At 44.2% G+C, this 20,609-nt stretch overlaps 1 protein-coding gene across 7 annotated transcripts in view; it reads right to left on the bottom strand.

Moving 5' to 3' along the window:
* The window catches only part of LOC142557092 (membrane cofactor protein-like), a 76,724-nt gene that overhangs the window by 32,336 nt on the left and 23,779 nt on the right, over positions 1 to 20,609 (bottom strand). For 5 of the 7 annotated variants that reach the window (XM_075668690.1, XM_075668694.1, XM_075668693.1 and 2 more), the window contains exon 5: positions 13,350 to 13,529. In XM_075668690.1, the coding sequence (XP_075524805.1) occupies positions 13,350 to 13,529 (180 nt within the window). Of the gene's footprint in view, positions 1 to 6,663; positions 6,709 to 13,349; positions 13,530 to 20,609 lie in introns of all 7 variants that reach the window. The other 2 variants (XM_075668688.1, XM_075668689.1) reach the window with 1 other exon arrangement.

Below are 20,609 nucleotides of genomic sequence, written 5' to 3'. Positions count from 1 at the left end.
GTGCTACCACTGATGGACTAGTTGGTGATGGACACAAGAAATTGGGACACACGAAAAACACTTCGTGCTTGCCCTCATTTCTTTTTCTTTGTCCATGTTTTTTAACCCTTTCAGTGCCACTGACGTACCCATACACTCTCCATTGTTTCCAGTCGGACTTGTGCTGTAACACGAAGTTGGCAAGCTCCGAAATAGTTCCACCATCTGTTGCATATTTCTCAAAGCATATTTTCTCATCTCTCTGGGTTTGCTCAGCGTGGGTTTTTGTTAGCACGCTGCGGAGCGCGCCCCTTGTGAGCCTATATAGTAGCGCCACATGGCGGGGTGACCCTCGGACTTCGTGCATCGTTACAGCAGCGATTCTCCATTAAAGTATTAGTGCTGTGGCGCAATAACTATTCGTGCGTGTTTCTGCCATCCGCCATATGTTTATTGCAGACTAGTTTTTTTCTTCTTTCTTTTTTTTTTAAACCCTTTTGTGGGTAGACTTTCTTTTGCCATATGCGACCGCCCAGGGTCAGTATTTTTTTATTGCAGATTCCAGTTCTTCTTAGGGATTTATTTCGGAAAAAAATTTACCAGAATTTTTCTAGGATGACTGTAAAGTGAGAAAGAAATATTTTGTGTTGATATATATATATATATATATATATATATATATATATATATATATATATATATATATATATATATATATATATATATATATATATATATATATGTTCTCTTCATTCATGAACAACAATAAAAAAGAAAAGAAATAAACTTCTAAGAATTCAAATTTTGATGCATTGTTATACAATAGTTCAAGGCTTTGAAAATGCGCACACGAGAATATTTCGCAAGACTTAAATGTTCCTGCTCTTACACTAATATGTACATCCATAGCGTAATCGAACTGCGTAGGTGCACTAACTCAAGAAAACTCTGTGGTTGTGTGCCCGTCAAAAAAGCAAAACATGTGACAAAGTTCCGCTAATCTTCATCTTATCGCCAACAAGAAGCAATTAGTTATCGCGAGTCTCAAAAAAAAGAAAGAAGCAATGGAAAGCATGCACGGCAGCATCCTTCCTATGCGCATCTCTGTGAGCACTACATGAGCGAGAAACAAGCGATCGCCGAGATAGCCATCAGTTTTGCAAGCGCAAGAAGCCGAAATCGCCCGCGGAACAAAACCCAAACCCTATTGGCATTTCTCACCAAATTTGCATCCGTGAAAAAGAGAGAAAGAAAAAATCACAATGCAAAGAGAAGTTTTCCAAAGCTATAGTGAAGTTATTCAGTAAAATTTTATGAAATGCATCACCAAAAGCCAGAAGTCAGCAGCCATGCAAAATTAAAGCCGCAAGTATACATGAGCATCATCATAATCATCATCAGCCTGGTTACGCCCACTGCAGGGCAAATGCCTCTCCCATACTTCTCCAACAACCCCGGTCGTGTACTAATTGTGGCCATGCCGTGCCTGCAAACTTCTTAATCTTATCCGCCCACCTAACTTTCTGCCGCCCCCTGCTATGCTTCCCTTCCCTTGGGATCCAGTCCGTAACCCTTAATGACCATCGGTTATCTTCCCTCCTCATTACATGTCCTGCCCATGCCCATTTCTTTTTCTTGATTTCAACTAAGATGTCATTAAAGGGACACTAAAGGTTACTATTAAGTCAACGTGGACTGTTGAAATACCATCCCAGAAACCTCGAAACGCTTGTTTCGTGCCAAGGAGAGACTTATTTTAAGAGAAAATGCGTTCTGAAGCGTCCGCGTACCTCTAGCGCAGTTCAAATCGCCCGCCCTCCGATCGAGGAGAACTGACATCATGGTCTCATAGTGACGTTGCGCCATCGGTGAGTAGAACGGCGTCCGCAGACGGCGCTACGGCTTTTCTGCGCAAAACGCGAACGCGCGGCCAGAAACAGAGCCAAGACAGAGCAGACAGCAGAGCGAAAGCGGGAGTATGGTGGCTAGCGGAAGGAGAAACGAATTACGTCCCACGTTACGTCCCACGGCACACGGAGAGTCCGTTTTCGTTAAACTATAGGCTGCAGCGAGCTCGCAGCGTGGTCGGCGTGGTCTATGAGAAGCGACGAGCCTTTTCGCACTCGCAACAGGGCATAAAAATGTGCGAATCGACGCAAAACTCGGCCTAGAAACGTGCTTCGCCACAGCCAGGGCTCAATACGACCCAAGCTGGCACGACCCAGATGTCGTTTCCCTCACCGCCACCAGGCGCCGCTACTATACCTCACACTCCAGCGCAAGACGCCCATAAGCTGGTACTTCATTCTATGACGCTAACTTCGACGCTCGTCGCAATGGACCCTGACACCAACAGATTGGCTCGCGATGGTGGGCTCAACTTCAGCGATTTGAGCACCGACGAGCGCGACCTGCTTCTGAGGGCTCGCACTGCCGGCGTCGTTGCGTACTACGACGGCGGCCTCTACACCGGCTCTCCGGAGCGGGAAAGCAACGAGGGCTTCCCACGACATCACATGGACGTGGCATTCTCGCTGCTTGTTCCAAATGAAAGTTTCGCGAGCAGAACCCTCACAGCACGACGCGATAACGAAACTACTGAAACTCCAAAGCGTGCGCGGCGCAGAGTCGAGCGAAAACGAAACCTTTCGAACACCCATATTACTGAAGGGTAACGTCAAAATGTTATTTTTTCCTAGAATCGAATAGACGTAGACAAGTAGCATTTTTTCCGGCTTATAATCGAATCAAATGATATTTTTAATACGAGTAGTTGAGTATTAGTAACACAAATTATGAGGAGACCTTTCGTCATCGGGCTAGTACCGGAATGTCGCTGGGGGGTCTCAAATCGTGTCATGCATTTACCTCAATTTCTCGGTTACTAAAGCTCTGTTCGCGATTATATTGATGCCTTAGACGTTCTAGAACATTGCTCTACCACTTTAACTTGAGTTTCTGGTAACCTTTAGTGTCCCTTTAACTCGCGTTTGTTCCCTCACCCAATCTGCTCTTTTCTTATCCCTTAACGTTACACCTATCATTCTTCTTTCCATAGCTCGTTGCATCGTCCTCAATTTGAGTAGAACCCTTTTCGTAAGCCTCCAGGTTTCTGCCCCGTAGGTGAGTACTGGTAAGACACAGCTGTTATATACTTTTCTCTTGAGGGATAATGGCAACCTGCTGTTCAGGATCTGAAAATGCCTGCTAAACGCACCCCAGCCCATTCTTATTCTTCTGATTATTTCCGTCTCATGATCCGGATCCGCCGTCCCTACCTGCACTAAGTAGATGTATTCCCTTACGACATCCAGTGCCTCGCTGCCTATTGTAAATTGCTGTTCTCTTCCGAGACTGTTAAGCATTACTTTAGTTTTCTGCAGATTAATTTTTAGACCCACTCTTCTGCTTTGCCTCTCCAGGTCAGTGAGTATGCATTGCAATTGGTCCCCTGAGTTACTAAGCAAGGCAATATCATCAGCAAATCGCAAGTTACTAAGGTATTCTCCATTAACTTTTATCCCCAATTCTTCCCCAATTCAGGTCTCTGAATACCTCCTGTAAACACGCTGTGAATAGCATCGGAGATATTGTATCTCCCTGCCCGACACCTTTCTTTATTGGGATTTTGTTGCTTGCTTTATGGAGGATTACGGTGGCTGTGGAGCCGCTATAGATATCCTTCAGTATTTTTACATACGGCTCGTCTACACCCTGATTCCGTAATGCCTCCATGACTGCTGAGGTTTCGACAGAATCAAACGCTTTCTCGTAATCAATGAAAGCTATATATAAGGGTTGGTTATATTCCGCACATTTCTCTATCACCTGATTGATAGTGTGAATATGATCTATTGTTGAGTAGCCTTTACGGAATCCTGCCTGGTCCTTTGCTTGACAGAAGTCTAGGGTGTTCCTGATTCTATTTGCGATTACCTTAGTAAATAGTTTGTAGGCAACGGACAGTAAGCTGATCGGTCTATGATTTTTCAAGTCTTTGGCGTCCCCTTTCTTATGGAAAGGGGACGCCATGGTTAGAGCTAAACGGCTGTCCTTGAAAGTCTGGAGCACCAGATTCTGCATCAGCCTTTTGCAGCATTGCATCAGCATTTTGCACTTTCATGAATATCATTTTCAATGATTATTGGTCAGCTGAGTCAGCGAGGGGAACATCTATCACTCCGGTGAGGTTTTGCCATTCTAGGTGTCAATATTGTGCAAAAAAGGGCCCTCAAAAATGATCAGACATTAAAGCCCAAATCCTCCAAAGCAAGAGAACTTGAAAAACATAGCTGAAATCAACACAACTGCTTTAAGATCATCTAGGAAACATGTACAGGGAAGGTGAGCTCATACAGGCAAGAATGTTATTCTTCTACAGCTAAACTGCCAGCCACTGTTCATGAGTAGCGTAGTCTCTTTCCTATAAATTAAGTGTACGTAAAGGAAATACAGCCTATGGTCATTACGATGGACTCGCGTACAACAAACAGACTTGGATTAACGGACTATATTTCAAGCTTAGTTTGTTCTACCTATTTTATTAACGCAACAAAGTTCGCTTTTAATGGACTGCGCTACTATGGTCTATCAGCTACAGTGGACGAAATTAGTGGCAGCCTTTTCAAAATCGGGCCTGCAAAATGGACTTTTGCCCTGTCGACACAGACTTGCAATGGATTTGCAAAGCTCAATGGACGATTGCAGCTCAATATCACGCACGCGAGGGAGCAAGGCTGGGCAGAAACGTGCCATCTTCTTTATAGCACGAGGCATGGGGGGTGCGGGGAGGTGAGAGAGAGGGGGTTCTACTCCAGACAGCTGCTGCTTCTGGCACAGCCGCCGTATCTTTAAAGCGATCTGTGATCTGCACAAAGTGCGCCCAGTGGTGGTAGCTTTGGCAACGTTGTGCTTTCGACTTATACTTCGCGTTGAAGCGAGAGACAGCCCGAGCTGCTCCTGCTGCAATGATCTTGCTTAATTAGCTATCGCAATCAATGATTTGCCTAACTGCGCCTTTTTTGTTTATTTTCTACTTTGGACGTTGATCACTCACTCTTTGCAATAAAGTTGTTAGACATTGCAACAAAAGTTTCGGAACTGAGGTGGTTCAGATATTAACACTTCGGATAAAATGGACGTGTTTTGTTGGATTATCAGGGTCTGTTGTAACGAGAGTCGACTACATTTGTAGGAAGCCAACATACAATGAAACTAAGGAAAGCAAAAAGCAAATTACTTAATTTTGATTGAATTTAACAGAAATGATAAAAAGTGATATGAAAGGGGACACATTTTTTACTAACAAAAATTGGACCCCTCAGTTACCCTTTCTTGTTCAAAAATATTGTCATTGTTGAGTGTGGCTCCCAACTCCTCCCTTCAGCATACACAGCATCTTATGCAAGTACAATTTAAAATTATTAGGTCACTCTTCCTTCTGATTGCAGACAACAAGACTGTCGAAAATTCACCCAGGTGAAGTGGCATTAAGGGGGTGAGAAGTAAAGCTATATGTTCCTTTGTTAGCATCATACCTTTCCATATTGAAATTCCTTGTTCGTGTTAGTAGCCAACATCCAGCAAACAGTCACTCGTTCAAATGAGTAGGTTCCTCGATCAAAATACACTGAGCACTTGCCTAAGGTTCAAAGAAAAGCAAACAAATATTGGACTAAATAATCTGACTCTCTCACACTCCTCTTCACTGTGAACAAGAGACCTCTAGTGGCCCTGGAACATCCATTATTTTGACCATGACCCATCCTCGCCTGACAAGTCTTCGTTGAGTACGGGACTAGCCAGTTCTTTGTGCTCAATTTGTTTGTGGTGGCATTTCATCTGTCAAAAACTCAACAAAGTGTCGAGAGCTTAGTGTAAAAAAGAAAAGGCAGGTTCTAAAGCATGCAGGTTGCATCACATGGAACTGTCAGTTCACCTGGTTAGTTCATGCTTTCAGATTACGCTCAGTGACAACCTAAGAATTCTGTACAGGCTTCACCCACAAATCTGCACTCTAATCTGCCCTCTGTTGCTTGAAGCTTCTAAACATAATTTCCAAGAAACACCAATAACCGAAGAATGTCTGCAATGATATCACAAAAGTGAAAGAACGTAATTGGCTGGCATTTCTAAATTAAATTGTGGAGTTTAACGTCCCAGAACCGCACAGTGGGTTTTGAGGAAGGTCGCAGTGGAGGACTTCAGATTAATGTTGACCACCACGGTTGCACCAAAAGCACAGTCACACAAGCATTTTTTTGCACTCTGCTCCCATCAGAATGTGGCTGCCGCAGCCATTAGCACAATGCCATAGCTGCTGAGCCACCATGGTGGGTTATGGCTGGCATTCCTAAAAAAAGTTACGGTGTATTTGCCACTGCATTCGTAGGTTGTCGCCAACAATAGCACCGCGTGTCATTTAACAGACGTGGGCTTTCTCATTAAGTATTGCTGTAGTGAAGCGCTACATGAATAACACTTCTTTTCAGCACAGCTGATTAATAACGTCGAACATTGCATGCACACCAAACCCGCACTTGTTCTCAGTTCGAAGTGCCACAAGGCAGCCCGATGAAGTACTGCCGTACAACACCGACACCCACAAAGCACCCATGCTGTTAAAACTCAACAAGAACTGCCAAGCATGTGCGAGCCATGGTAGCCACGTAAATCTTCCCTTACCATCAATCACATTTGGAGTCCAATATTCCACATGTTTTCCACGATCTGCATACGACACATGCCGCCACAGCTCATTCCACACAGCTCACAGATCAGCACAACACAGCACTGCAGAGCACAACCCACCACACCACGCCACACCACAGAGCTGGCTCAACGTGCCAAGCGTACAGTCGTGTTCACAAGGTTGGAGACCATGGGAGTGCGTGGCAAATTGCATGCGAGCACCGTCTGACAGCGTGGTTCCTGCTGTCGAGTGTTGCAGTGTGCATGTACATCGATTCTTACTGGCTGGCCTGCTCGTTCGCTTGGTCCGTGCCAAAGCACGTGCCGTGCACTGGAATTTGCAGTCGCAGCGGCCAATAGTGCTGACAATGAAGCAGCGGCACAGCCCGAGCTCCACGCTATTTCCAAATTATAGAAGTGCCTGCTTGCACTAGTGGTATCTTCAGCTGCCAAGCATTGACCATTTAAATGCTCATAATAACAGAGAACACTACTTTTTAACTTTTATCCCCACACGCAGTTCTGCTGTGACTGTCTGAGACACACTGCTTGCACTTTCTGCAGAGTGGACTGCTCCCTGCACAAACCGCTGTCGTTGGCAGAACGGCGTGATCAAAAAGTACTATTCACAGCACCTGTTTCGCAGCACCAGCGCTGCCAAGCATGGCACGAAATTCAATATAATGGATGCACACACGGTAACTAAAAGGAACAGTGTCCTAGTTATTCCCACTAAAATACAGGAAAACCATCATCAGGGTGTCTACCAAGTTGACATTTCCAAATTCCCTGAGTTTTCCAGGTTTTCCCTGAGTGCCTTTGTGAAATTCCCTGAGTGATGCAGAACTATGTTTTATGTCAAGACGGGCTGGAGCCAAATCGCCCTATGCTGTCACTCTTTAATAAGCATATAAAAAAACATTTTTTTAAAAGAACCGACTTAATCCAATTTGAATACTAAGGAGTAGTGTTTATGTTATTAAAAAAAAAAGAATAGAATGGAGGGATTAGTAAAATGCACAGCAAATAAAATGTCTTCGAAGGAAATTGCAAATCGAGTCCGACATTCTCAAATAGAAATAAAAAGAAGATGCATACAGAAGCAAATATTTTCGAATATGAGCTATTTATACCAACTGATAGCAAGCTCAGTGGTACGAAGCCCGAATTTTGTCACAATTGAGAGTCTCTCGACAGCTTGTAAGTCAACCTCAACTGTCCTGACATACTTTCAGCCTGCGCACGACGCCTAAGTGGTTTCTATGAGGGACACTTGCACCTCGGCGTCAGCCAAGAGTGTTTTTTGAACTCAGGCTCCTTCAAAGCGCTCGCATACGTCATTCGCCTTTCATTCCTCAATGTGTCGGTCCTTTCTGTTCTCATGCTCCTTTTGTCGCGTGTTCGCACTATGGGCCATTTGAAGCATACTCTTGGTCAGTCTGAACGTCAAATTTTTCGGACCCCCTGGGGTCGCGAAAACTTCCACAATATCAGGCAGTCCAAAAAAATAAATGCATGTCTTTTACTGCTCTCCAGGACTCAAATCGACACAGGTACGCCTGAAAAAGCTCTGAATGCCTGTCACCACACTTATTAGGCATAGCGGTGCTCCTACTGTGAAAGGAGCTGGCGGGTGCATGCGTATAAAATTAAGGAATATATACTGTGTCCCATGACAATTGCCCCTTCCTACGCTTGTTAAGCTTCACCGCAATCATTTTGCTATTGCTTCACCGCGTCACGCAACTTTACTGAGGCGAAACTAACTTTCAGGAACCAGCATTATGGAATGCGGCGTGTTTTCCGAGCTTCGAAGCCAAAATTATTGCTGACAGCGGAGAAATGAAGGAACACGGCAATGAACGGCAAGAAGCTTAATAGCAAACGTCGAAGCAGCGAGGCGTAGCGTTGCCGCAGTGGTGGCTACGGCTGCCAGCGGATCTGCGTGCGATAATGCCGGTTTGAGGCGGCGAGGTAATCAAAATGGCAGCGGTGGTGACTTTGATTAATGCCGTTTTGGACCTGCGGTCATGCAGAACGTTCTGAAAATCGGACGGCAAAGAGTTCTTGCATCCAAAACTTCAGACATTCTGACACATTGAATCTATGGGGTACGTGGTGGTGCTGCAAAGCCGTCCAAATTATCGGGAATCCGGAAAGTCGGTCATTGACTCTACACTCTATGGGGTACGTGGTGGTGCCGCGAAGCCGTCCAAATTATCGGGAATCCGGAAAGTCGGTCGTTGACTCTACACTGGCAACTCCTCCAGCCAACAACAGGGCGTCAAAGACGATTCGTTACAATTCCTGCCTGTTACTCGAGCCAGCATTACCGCGACTTTCGACCCTTTCAATAAAATTGCAGCTAATTTTCCCTGATAGAGGCACAAATTCCCTGAGTTTTCCCTGAGTTTTTCCAGACTACTAAAAATCCCTGAGAATTCCCGGTTTCCCCGGTTGGAAGACACCCTGCATCATTTACGTTAGCCACAGCTTCCACGACAGTTTTACTTCTTCTGGCAAACAACAGCAGTTTGTACAGAAAGCAACCCACTCTGCAGGAAGCACTAGCGGTATTTATCGCCCAAGCAGACATGGCGGATGCACCAGCAGTGCGAGCAAGCGCTTCCACGATTCAGAAATGGCATCGAACTTGGCCGTAGGAAATCGTGGCTGCTCCGCAGCTGCATTGCCGTCAGCACTACTATTGGCGACGATCACTGTCAATTTTGTTGAACGGCAGGCACATTAACTGTGAGTGAACAGACAAGCCAGCAAGTCAGTAAGGATGAACACATATGAGCACTGCAACACTTTAGACAGCAGGCATCCTGACACCAGACGGCGCACGCAGGAAAGTCACTATTCACTCCTATGGTATAACTTATGAGCACAAGTGTACAATCTCAAAAAAATATTATTCACACTCCACATTTTCCTGATGTAACCGCTACTGAACTATACAAAGGACTGTGTATCGGTACTATATCTGAGCAGATGAAAGGGAGTATTGCATTTATGAGCATACTAGCGCGTTATGTGTCAACACATATTGCAGGCCACATGCGTCGTCTGCAGAGAACACGCGCACACAATGCAGTCAATGTAGTAAGCCGTGTATCAGGCACTCAACTGCACTGAAATTGCTGCTCGACAGCTTTTCTGACACTGAGTGTAAATAAGACGTGTACTATAAACCAGAGTCAGCTTCCTCAGATACATGACCGCTACCTACCTTCAAACGTGCAAGGATGTAACATGAACTATGAATAAAGCCGTAAAAGATATCTGTTGTCCGCTTTAGCTGTCTTGTTTTTACACCAAGAACCGATGCAAAAGGCAGCGTGACTGCCAGTAGCAGTGTGAGGCTAGAGTTTCGACAAGTACTGTTTGTGCTGTTGGCACGCACGCACACACACACACATGCACACACACAGACTGCTGCGGCATCTCTGTGCAAACACGGACTTTATAAATGTGACATTTAGGTAACCAGAATATACAAAAAAAGCATGCTGGGCATGGAGGTTGCCTGCCCTCCATGGTTGCAGGCAACAGCAGACGACAAGCACAAAAGCTGACTATTATAATATTCATTCATAAATTTTGACATTGAAAATACTGCAAAATCTTAAATGGATAACTCCACAATAAGGGTAAACTACGTATCACATTTACTCAATTCTAACACACACTTCTTTCCTGTAACATTTACTATGACATGCGCTTTAAATCTGAGTATGAAACCAAAACTGTAATGGTGACAAGCTATTTTCATTGGCATTGAAAACTTCTGTAATCTAATCCAATCTGCACGTCACAGCGGGGGTGCTTTACTGGATACTGTCAAATTCTACCACGTTGTGAATTTGTTATTTTGCAATCTCCAGTTGGCTTAGAAGGCAGCTACACCTTCGCTCTCTGGCTCAAAACACCAACTGATGGGACTTCCCAACTTATCGGTGTTCGACAGTTTCAGCAGGACAAAACTCGCTGCACTTGGGAGGCCGCATTTAGTGAAGCGGGCCACTGTGCCATGTCTCTGGAAGGTGTGCCAGCATGGCCGAAAATGCTTGCGAGATGAATTCCTTGCCAAAACCAGCTGCACATCACCTATCGAGCTGTGCTGTTTCATCTTGCCGGTGCACCAAACATTCACTTACCCTCGTACTCACAGTTCGTGAAACCTGCACGAGTTCTTTTTTTTTTTTTTTTTTTTTTAGAGTGTAGCTCTTAAGTGCCCTTTCTTGCGTTGCGTGCCAGTGTGGCTCGGCGGTGGCATTATACCTCGTAACCGAGCGAACGAGCACAGGCGAAAGATGAAAGCGAATACGGAACGCAGCGGCAGATGTATGAAGAACGGTCAAGGGGGAAAGTGGAGGAGGAATGGAGGAAAAACGGCCTGTGCATGCGCCGTGTGCGTGATGTCGTCTGTGCTTCTGATGGGGTCAGGGCGGCGTGAGGTGGGGAGGGTTACGCTCGTCCGCAGCATCAGCTGCTGAGGTCAGTCTGCGATACCAGCGTGTGTGACCCGTATCGCTGCTCCTGCAAGGGGTGAGGGCGAGCGGCTACAAGTAAGGCTCGATGTGACATTCCTTGGGTGCTGTCGCCGCTGAAACCGGTCGCACGATTTCCATGTGGCGAAGAGCCACTCTCATCGTTTGTGGAACGAAAGCGTGCGAAGAAAAGTGTGGTGCCGAGCAAGACGGGCTGTGCAGCGATGACGGCTACGATATGGCGCCAGAGTAGCGCATACTAGCCGCGTTTACATGAATACGGTAGAAGCGTATCGTATTATCTTGCCGTATCGCATTCCGCTGATGCACCTCCGTTTATATGTATGCGCATCTCACTGGCTGGCAAGCTAGCGCCGTCTGGTGTAAATCTGAAAATGAGCCCCCTACTTCCGGTAAACAGGCTTCCGCTGCCATACGGCCACGCCGCTGGTTGGTTGGCCGGTTGTAATCCCGCAGCAAATGCTTTCCCATAATTCCTGATGCGATACACTTCTGTTTACATGCGCCGCTGAAATGCGCATTCTCCATCTCAAACTACCCTTGTTTGGCGTATTGGATACGATACACCTTCCTAGCAAATTACCTCGTTTACATGAGATGCGATACGCTTGAAAGTTGATACGATACGCTTCTGTCGTATTCATGTAAACACCGCTACTGTCTGTGTGGAAACAAAGCGCGCTACTCACAGTGCTCCCTTCCTAATATAAACCTATATAATCATAATACAAAACATTGACATGCAAAATGAAAACACGCATAGAGTTGCACTCAAATTTCACATTAGGGAGTATTGTAATCATCAGTGAATTTTAATAGCTTTAAGAAGTACATAAAGTGGTATAGTTAGTGCATAGTTATAGTTATTTGAAGTATGGTCTCGTGGCTTACAAGTTGAACCCATACATTCACTTCCATAAAAATCATTTTTGGTTCTTGTTTCTTTGAGGTTAGTCCTCATTAGCAATCAGGTCTAAAAAATATGACACTTGCTCAATAATTTTTTGAACACTAACAGTGCTTCGCAATTGTTATGAGTTTTGTTGAATGCATTTATAGCCAACCTTTGTGCAAGTACACAAAGCAAGTGCAGAGGCTGAGTAACGTATAAGTTGTTTTGTAACGAACCCTACTCACAGATGTAGGTAAACACACATCAGGAGCTGAAACAACCCAAAATCAGCTACAGCTATAAAACTCCCTAGTATCTGCACAGGTCGTTGACGCATCAAAGACCACAGGTTGAGTAGCCCCTCCCACCAACTTAGGCCTTGGTTACAACACCCAGAGACCCAGTGAGCTTGTCGAAAGTGCTCAGCTCCCGTCATCCACAGCAGACATGCACCACATGTTGCGAGTCTGCCCAGGAACAAGTTTTACTTAAGAGAGAAATTCAAAGAGCTGCAAGCTACAAGCTAATTAGACTAACTGTCACGTGCACTGGCTAAAAGTACTACCGATTTTTACATGAGGAGATTCTTCATGCTTTCATTCAACCAGAGTTAAATTTCAATATAATGAAGTCAATAAAATTGGCAATTTGCTCTGTTACATTGAAATTTCGTTATAATGAACTTCAATCTTTTATGGAAATAGGTACTGTTGCCAATGAATTTTCCTTACACAAAAGGGGCTGCAAATTTTCCAAATGATTGATCAACCAGAAAACGCAAGTTTGAACGTGAAAAAAATATAATTTTGTCGAATTAGAGAATCAGAAAGCCGGATTTTAACATAGGTCGTATGAAGTGAAGCCAGCCAATCTTAGAATACGAACATACCACAGCCAAAGCCAAAAGGTACTAAAATGTGGTGAAAAATACTAAAAGTTGCTTGATTAGTCAAGTTGCTGGCTGTCGGGTAAAGGGTCACAGGCTTTGTTCTGTAAGGACACGGGACAGGCACTGGTACCTCATAGTTGCAGCTAGATTGATCAGTGCCACAGACGAACAGAAACATTCATGACGTTTATGAAAGAGTCGCTTAACGGCGACAGAAATTTCAGTTGCCACTATGGAGATATATCTCTGTGTACATCAACAATTGGTGCTGCACACACATGCTCGTTATTCAATGGGAAAGTACTGGTGCTCAAAGCCCAGTATCTATCTGATGGCAGGGCTCTCCAGATGGAAACTAAGCAGCGGAGTGGTTTAAACTTACTCTCGCAAATGGGCTCACCGCCAGACCACGTGGCATCGTTCTGGCATCTGCGTGTAGCATCCCCATTCAGCATGTAGGGCTGATCACAGGTGTACTGGATAACGTCGTTTTCTCGGAAGACTGGCTTCGATGGGCTGACCTGGCCATTGGCAATGGGAGAGGGCTGTGGGCACACCACCTCTGAAACAACAGGAACAGGCACGCATTTTTTTTTTTTTTCAGTCATAGTGGCGCACAAAGGAGAATGGGTGCACATAGCCAGAGGCCGCCGAGCTGAGGAAAATAAAGAAACAAAGCTGAAGGCTTACTGCAGACATATAGAGAAAAAAATTCGGGCAGAACTCGTTTACGATGACTATCCAAGTATGCAAATAGACAAAACGCATCATGTATGAGGCGTGTACTGTAGCTGGCCCCTTTTTGCATGCTTTCCCTCTCGACACGGTGTGCCTTCTGGAGGCAGCACAGTGAAGCCTGCAGTGCACGCCCAGTGGCGCAAACACAGGGACCCACATTTTTAGACTACATTAACTGTGGGATTGACATTTATTTTTTGTGGGATATGGGGATAGCTAGATGGCGGGAGAGAAAACTGGTCTGATAACACCAAGAATGCTATTTGCATTAAACAAAGACGGAAAGAAAGAAAACGGAGAAAGAAAAAGTCTGATGCTTGTTGAGAAAATTAAAGTGAGAAGTGCACGGCAATGAAGTACAACACATATCAAAACACATTTAGAAAGCCCCTTACCAATCCACATCAGAAATTACATTGGAAGTTGTAAAATAGTTAGACCTCAATATAACAAGGCAGGCAAAATCGGCAATTTGCTTCGTTATATCGTAATTTCGTTGTATTATAATTTGACCTTTCATGCAAATAAGTACAGTCGCCGATTGATTTTCCTTACACGGAAAGGGGCCGCAGAATTTTCCAAGTTATCAGGCAATCGAAAAAAGCAAGTTGGAATGAGAAAACAATTAATTTTGCTGAATTCGGGAGTTGGCGGCAAATGATATGGTTTTGTGCCACGTCGACAATACTTTCACATCCATGATAGCGTCGTCCCGCACTGGGACGACGTTATCATGAAAAGCGCCCGAAGCAGGGAGCGAATCCTTCGTCTGCCCCTCACTCCAACGGGTCACCGAAACTTGAGATTATGCATCTCCCAATACTAAACCCGTGGGAAGATGGCTTACGTGGTGCCCCACCTTCCCAGCACGCCCACTCCTTGCACACGTGGCAGATTACCTCTAAAGCAGGGTGCGCGGCTGCGTGTGCGCTCAGCCGTGCTTACAGCCATGCGCAGCCACAGCGGAGACGCGTGCCTAAAATTGCAACGTGTGCCAACTGTGTGCCATCCGGCCCCCCTCGCCCGCCCCTCGCACGCACTTCATCGAGATACCGCGAACTCGCTCCCCTCCCCCAGCTTTCCCTTTGCTCGTGCGGGAAGGCGGCACTCGTGATACCACAATCTTTCTTGTCTCACCTTCGCACAAAGTGTGCGGACGTGAAATGATCTTATCGCACTTTATACGGAACATGATGCTATTTTACTTCGGCGGTTGCTCTTCTCGTGCTGCGGTTGCTCGTGTCGTGCCGCACGCAATTTGAGAGCCGAGTTTGCATGCAGCCGCTTGTAATTCAATCAGCTGACCACTTGCGTCCGCGGAAGTTTCCATTTATTGTCTCGGCATTCCTTTGGGGTGGAAGCGAAATTTTGTTATACTGAAATTGCATACACACTTCGTTATATTGAGGCTCTAAATACATGGCGTTCTATGAACAAGAGGTTATGAAAAGTTGAATACTTCATTATATTGAGAATTTCATTATATCTATTTAGCTGCACTCTCATAGGACTGTTTTACCAAAATAATTTTTCATACGTTTGTTATTAGAAGAGATAGGAGGAATTTAAATGTTCACACGCCATGCTGCCAGGAAAGTAGCTCTCCTGCCAATATAGACACTCTGCCTTGACTAGCACTCGCAAGCGACAATCCCTCCCTGCCTTTTCTCATAGGCAGAGCGGTGGGACCGTGTGATATTCACATCATGAGCCCCATCTCTCTTTTCTTTTCTCCATTTGGCGCACTTACAGCGGTGGTTTTGCACATCCTGCATAGTATGATATACTGAAGACACGTGTCGTAATCGGTCACATTGCAGGCAGTGTGTCTTACGCAGAGCCATTTGTACGTGTGGCCTTGGCTATATGGCAGGAAACGGGGCTTCCTCGAGAGGAAGAATATGCAGGTGGTTGTATCGTATGCAGACACGATCGTCTATGCGTGATTTACACAGCGCCCACGCCTAAGGAGAGGGCCCTTTAATATTACGTACGCCTATCATATTTTCTTCCATAGCTTGTTGCACGGTCCTTAGACTCTTCTCAAGCTACCTGGTTAAGAGGAAGCGTTAGCTCGGGCACAACTCCGACGCGGCCTATTCAAATACATGTAAAACGCAAGAACGCTTTTCTGAGGTAACCGCTGGACCAATTTTAATGAAATTTGCTGCATTTGAGAGAAAGTTAAATTCTAGTCACTGTTGGAAGCGGAATTTCGATTTAGGAATTGAATTTTATTGCAGAAATTTTCAAAAATGTGAAAATATAGAAGCACGAAGTACACAAATTAATAGATCTGCATCAAAAACAGATATCGTAGTTCTGTAAATGGCATCCATTAGACCATTAAAAGCGGACAAATTCGACATGTCAATTTATATATTAAGTGAATTTGTTAGGTTGGATACAATGGTTCAGCAAAAGCTGCATTTACACATTACTAAATTCTTTTACATTCATGTATAACATATCAATTTTGACCACTTTAGGTGTACTATCAGATGCAATTCACAGAATTGTGGTATCATTTTTCCTTGCCGAGTTAGACATTTGTAAACTTGACAGTTTCGTTTTCTGAAAATTTTCTATTTTCGCCAGTTTTTAATAAAACGTTTATGATCTAAATTAAAACATTGGAAACCAATAGCCACTAGATTTTAAGTTTTTCTTTTAAATGCAACAAACCCCGTCAAATTTGGTGCAGCGGTTGCCGAGAAAAGCAAATCCTCCTTTTACATGTATTTAGATAGGAGTAACCGAGCCAAAGCTTCCCCTTAACCTCCAAGTTTCTCCCCCCCAAGCGAGTGTCAGCGGAAAGCAATGAATGTATGCTTTTCAAGGCTAACAGAAAGCTGCCGGCCGTTACTTATGAGTGCCTGTCATACACACTCCAGCCCATTTTTATTATTTTGGAAACTTCCCCCTCGTGATCCGAGACCTCTGCGACTAATTAGCCTAGATATATGCACCCTTGAACAATTTCAAAAGACCGACAGCCAATCGCATTTCGGAATGTTGGCCATTACATAGCTAGACTAACATCAAGTTTTCCCTTGGTGATGCAAAATACCTACTGGCACACTCAAATTGCAACACTGCGTTTTCCTGCACCACACGGAAGCCAGCCACATCTGTGCAAAACTGCAACGACTTTCCTTGTAAACTAACACCTCTATTCTGCTCTCCCCAAAGTACTTGCACTTCAATAGGGTGTTTTGGAGTACTCGCACACTAATAAAGCATTTCAGAATAGCAGCCCCATCCATTTGGGACCCCAAAGGGCTTTGTGTACACCGACTATAGAGGATGTAAGAAACTTAGAGTGATGTAAACATGGTTTCCACCTTGTGCAGGCTGTTGAAAAGCGAAGCAGCATGATAAACAATAACGTAAAAGAAGATACAGAAAATACTTCTGGCATACATACTTTGTTTTTTTAATAACAGTTGAATGATAATACTCATAATGCCAAACAATTCACTGCACTTATTCTTGAGCAGCTAACTTAAATGCCAACATCAGCCAAGGCAATAGACAGGGTGCTCAAACCAAAGCCTTCCCATTTCAGGCCTCTAATCTCCAAAAACACAGTGATTTGGTGTCATTAATGTGACCAGAAAGAAAGCAATAGTCTACATATCATTTAATGCCTACAAGCGTTACAAGTTCATTGGAAATCATGTCCAATGCTAGGTGGGAGCCATTGCTTTGACAAGTGCTGCCTTTTTTCTTGACACAAAGCCTCTGGGGCAAGTCTGGGGCAGCCCATTATAATTAAACAATGCCATTCATATCCCATGACTGAATGGTAGTGATGTTGCCAAAACATATGGGGTTCCTAGGTGTTTTAAAAACCCTCTGAAAAACCCTGTGAAAACACTGTGATACTACCATGTGGACAAATCTTCAACCCACATGACCAGTGCGAAAACTACGAGGAACATTGGTTATGGTATCTGGTGAACGTAACCCGACGTCTGCTAGTCCTTGCTGTACTACCAGAGAAAATTTCTGTGAAAGTAGCCAATGTGAGCAACATTAGCAAGTTCGTGTTTTGCAGTGATCTTGTATTTTCATTCATATTTTTGCAACACGATACAAAGAAAAGGAATTTGGGGCCATATTTTACAATGAGGTTTTACAGAAGCTTTATAGTTCAGGACTCCTCCAGGTGATGCTAAATGCCCACTTCCTTTAAAAAAAAAAAGAAAGGAAAGAAAGAAGAAAAAAGAATGAGCACTGAAAAATGGTCCTCAAGTTACTGTCAAAACAAAATGCAGAAGTCAATGTGTGACAGCACCTCAAAAAGCTATCAATTAAGAAACGAACTTCTCATGGCACAGTATTGAGAAAAGTAAGCCATTATCTGCAGTGAGCATGTCTTGTTCAAAGCTACGCCTCATCACCTTTCTGGACATTTGATGTCAGGGCAACATGAACGTGTGCCTGGACGCCATGAGAAAAACATTACGGGCATTTAGGTATCTCTACATTAATGAATTCGAAAGCAGTGTGACCTCTCTCCAATGACACCTCGGACTCGTTCACCTCTAAAGGAGCCGGGCCCAGCTACTGGCTGAGAAGTCGAAGGTTCATCCATTGGAGCGCACAACAGAACTCACCAAAATCACCACACCGACTGGCAGCGCCGCGATGCGAGGTGCTGTATATAGACCGGTCACACGGTTGCCACTTCCCGGCAACTTCAGCTTATGCAACTGTAATCTTTACTGGGAAGCGCTTGCGGCAAATGCTATGTGCAAAGGCGAGCTTTCTGGTTCTTTTTTTTCTTTCCCCCACACGGCCGGCACTGTCGCGGATGCACAGAGGTGAGCACCATTTGGTGGTGCTTCAACGAACTCAGCGCCTACGCGGCGTGTGCCTCCTCTTGATCGGCTGTGACCACATAACTTTTTGTACCATCTCTGCGGATGCTGCCAGATTTTCCACTTCATGAGTTATATAATGCTTTTGCATTAAAAAGAATGCATACTGTTCACAGGCAACTTCGATGACATGCTGCATGCAGTTGTAGTGAACTTTCACATTTAGCTCTAACATGCTGCTCCAAACACTTCCAAACATTGTAGCGTGCACTTAGAAACAATATTTTTTAACTGTTACCTTTTCTGCCCATGTTACTTTTCAAAAGTCTTACTTAGAGAGCAAAAAAAGAAAAAAAGAAATATTTTGCACTCAATTCAGAACTTGAAGCCTGTATTTTTTTGTTATTCATGTTCCATTAGAAAATTTTACGATACAATATGCATAGCCATTTTCAATGTTCAGTTTCAGTTGATGCAGGAATGCTATAACAACCATATTTCTTTTAATGATTGATTGTGGTGGCAGAGGGCCCCAAACCAATTCTAAAATTTAAATTTATTATTTTTGGGGTTTTAGGCACCAAAACCATGACCTGATTGTGAGGCACGCCGTAGTGGGAGACTCCGGAATAATTTTGACCACATGGAGTTCCGAAGGTTCAAAAGAGAAAAATTATGTTAGCTACGTTATTTACTCTTACACAAAATTACCCTTCCACAAAACCAAAGACGGCACCCTTACACACATAAATGCCTAGCAAGCCAGAAAAGAAGAAAAGAAGAAATGAGTGGCGATGTCGCCTTGAAATTCTCGCATTAGCTTGCCATGACGCCACAAATTTTGATGGCACCTGCCCGTGCCTAGTCAAATTTTTGCCAGTAAAAATTCTTCAGAACATTTACTGAACCACAATGCTAAAAAAAAGATACTTTGCAATCCCCATCGCACATTGATGTACCGGCCCAGCAGTTCTGGTGCGAAATTCAACAGTGAAACCCTGACCGCGAAATGAATGAACATAGGGTTCTTCAATACTTCATCAATCTACTCTGATTAAGTTTTTCTCCTTCAGTGTCCCTTTAAAGGTGCACCCAAAGCACAGACGAACATTTTCACCTTTCACCCCCGTTGGAATGCACCCACTGCGGCTGGGACCGAACCTGCAACATTGTGCTCGGCAGTGCAATATCATAGACACTGAGCTACTGCGGCAAGTAACGACTAACTTTAACCACTCGGAATTCTTTCGTGCACATTCTAAGCTCAGCCCACAAGTGTTTTTGCATTCCACAGCAATCGAAATGCTGCAGGGGTAGCCAGAAGTCAAATACCCCTATTACACTGGCACACCAAAGCTCGTTCGAAGCAAAGGAGCACAAAGCTTTCAAGGAAGCGTTAGTTCAAGGGAGTTATATCGGTGTTACACATTCTCCGTAGAAGCTTTTAACTACAGCTGCAATGTGCCGTTGGCGCATCAGTAATCTTTAAAGTGAACAAGAAACTTGTGTACAAATACGCGTTAAAATGCATTTAAACAAATGCTATTTTCTGAACTTCATTTTGGCGTCACTCTGAAGTTGCAAAACGAATTTTACGCATAATGACATTGTTACTTTGCCAAATACAGGATGGTTGTGATGTTGGCCCTACTGTACTCCACTGTGTAGCTAGCTTGTGCTGGCAGTTTGTTCTCGGTGCTCTTGCTAGGCTCTCGTTGTAGCTATTGGCTACTGTGAAACTTGTTTCTTCACAGATAAAAGCTGAATATTTTGAGTAATAAAGGGAACATTTTTTTCCACTCTATGCCCTCTGGGAACAAGAGTATTCTCTAAAGGAGGATGAGGTACATAAAATAACTATTCTTTAAAGGAATTTCAACGAAATTCGCACAGTTGATGTATTTTTACCAGCTGATTTCAAAAACGCAACAATCTTTTTTTTCTATGACAACCATTTTTTTATGAAATCCAGTACAGGATGTTCGTTGTTAAGGGCCTAATTAAATAATTAACAGCAACTTGCATGGGAAAGTACAGCACAAGCAATCGATTCTGAATGTTCACAGCGTGTCATAAGC

Source organism: Dermacentor variabilis, chromosome 9 (assembly GCF_050947875.1).
Source record: "Dermacentor variabilis isolate Ectoservices chromosome 9, ASM5094787v1, whole genome shotgun sequence".
Taxonomy (NCBI): domain Eukaryota; kingdom Metazoa; phylum Arthropoda; class Arachnida; order Ixodida; family Ixodidae; genus Dermacentor; species Dermacentor variabilis.
This window is presented reverse-complemented; position numbering and strand designations above follow the sequence as displayed.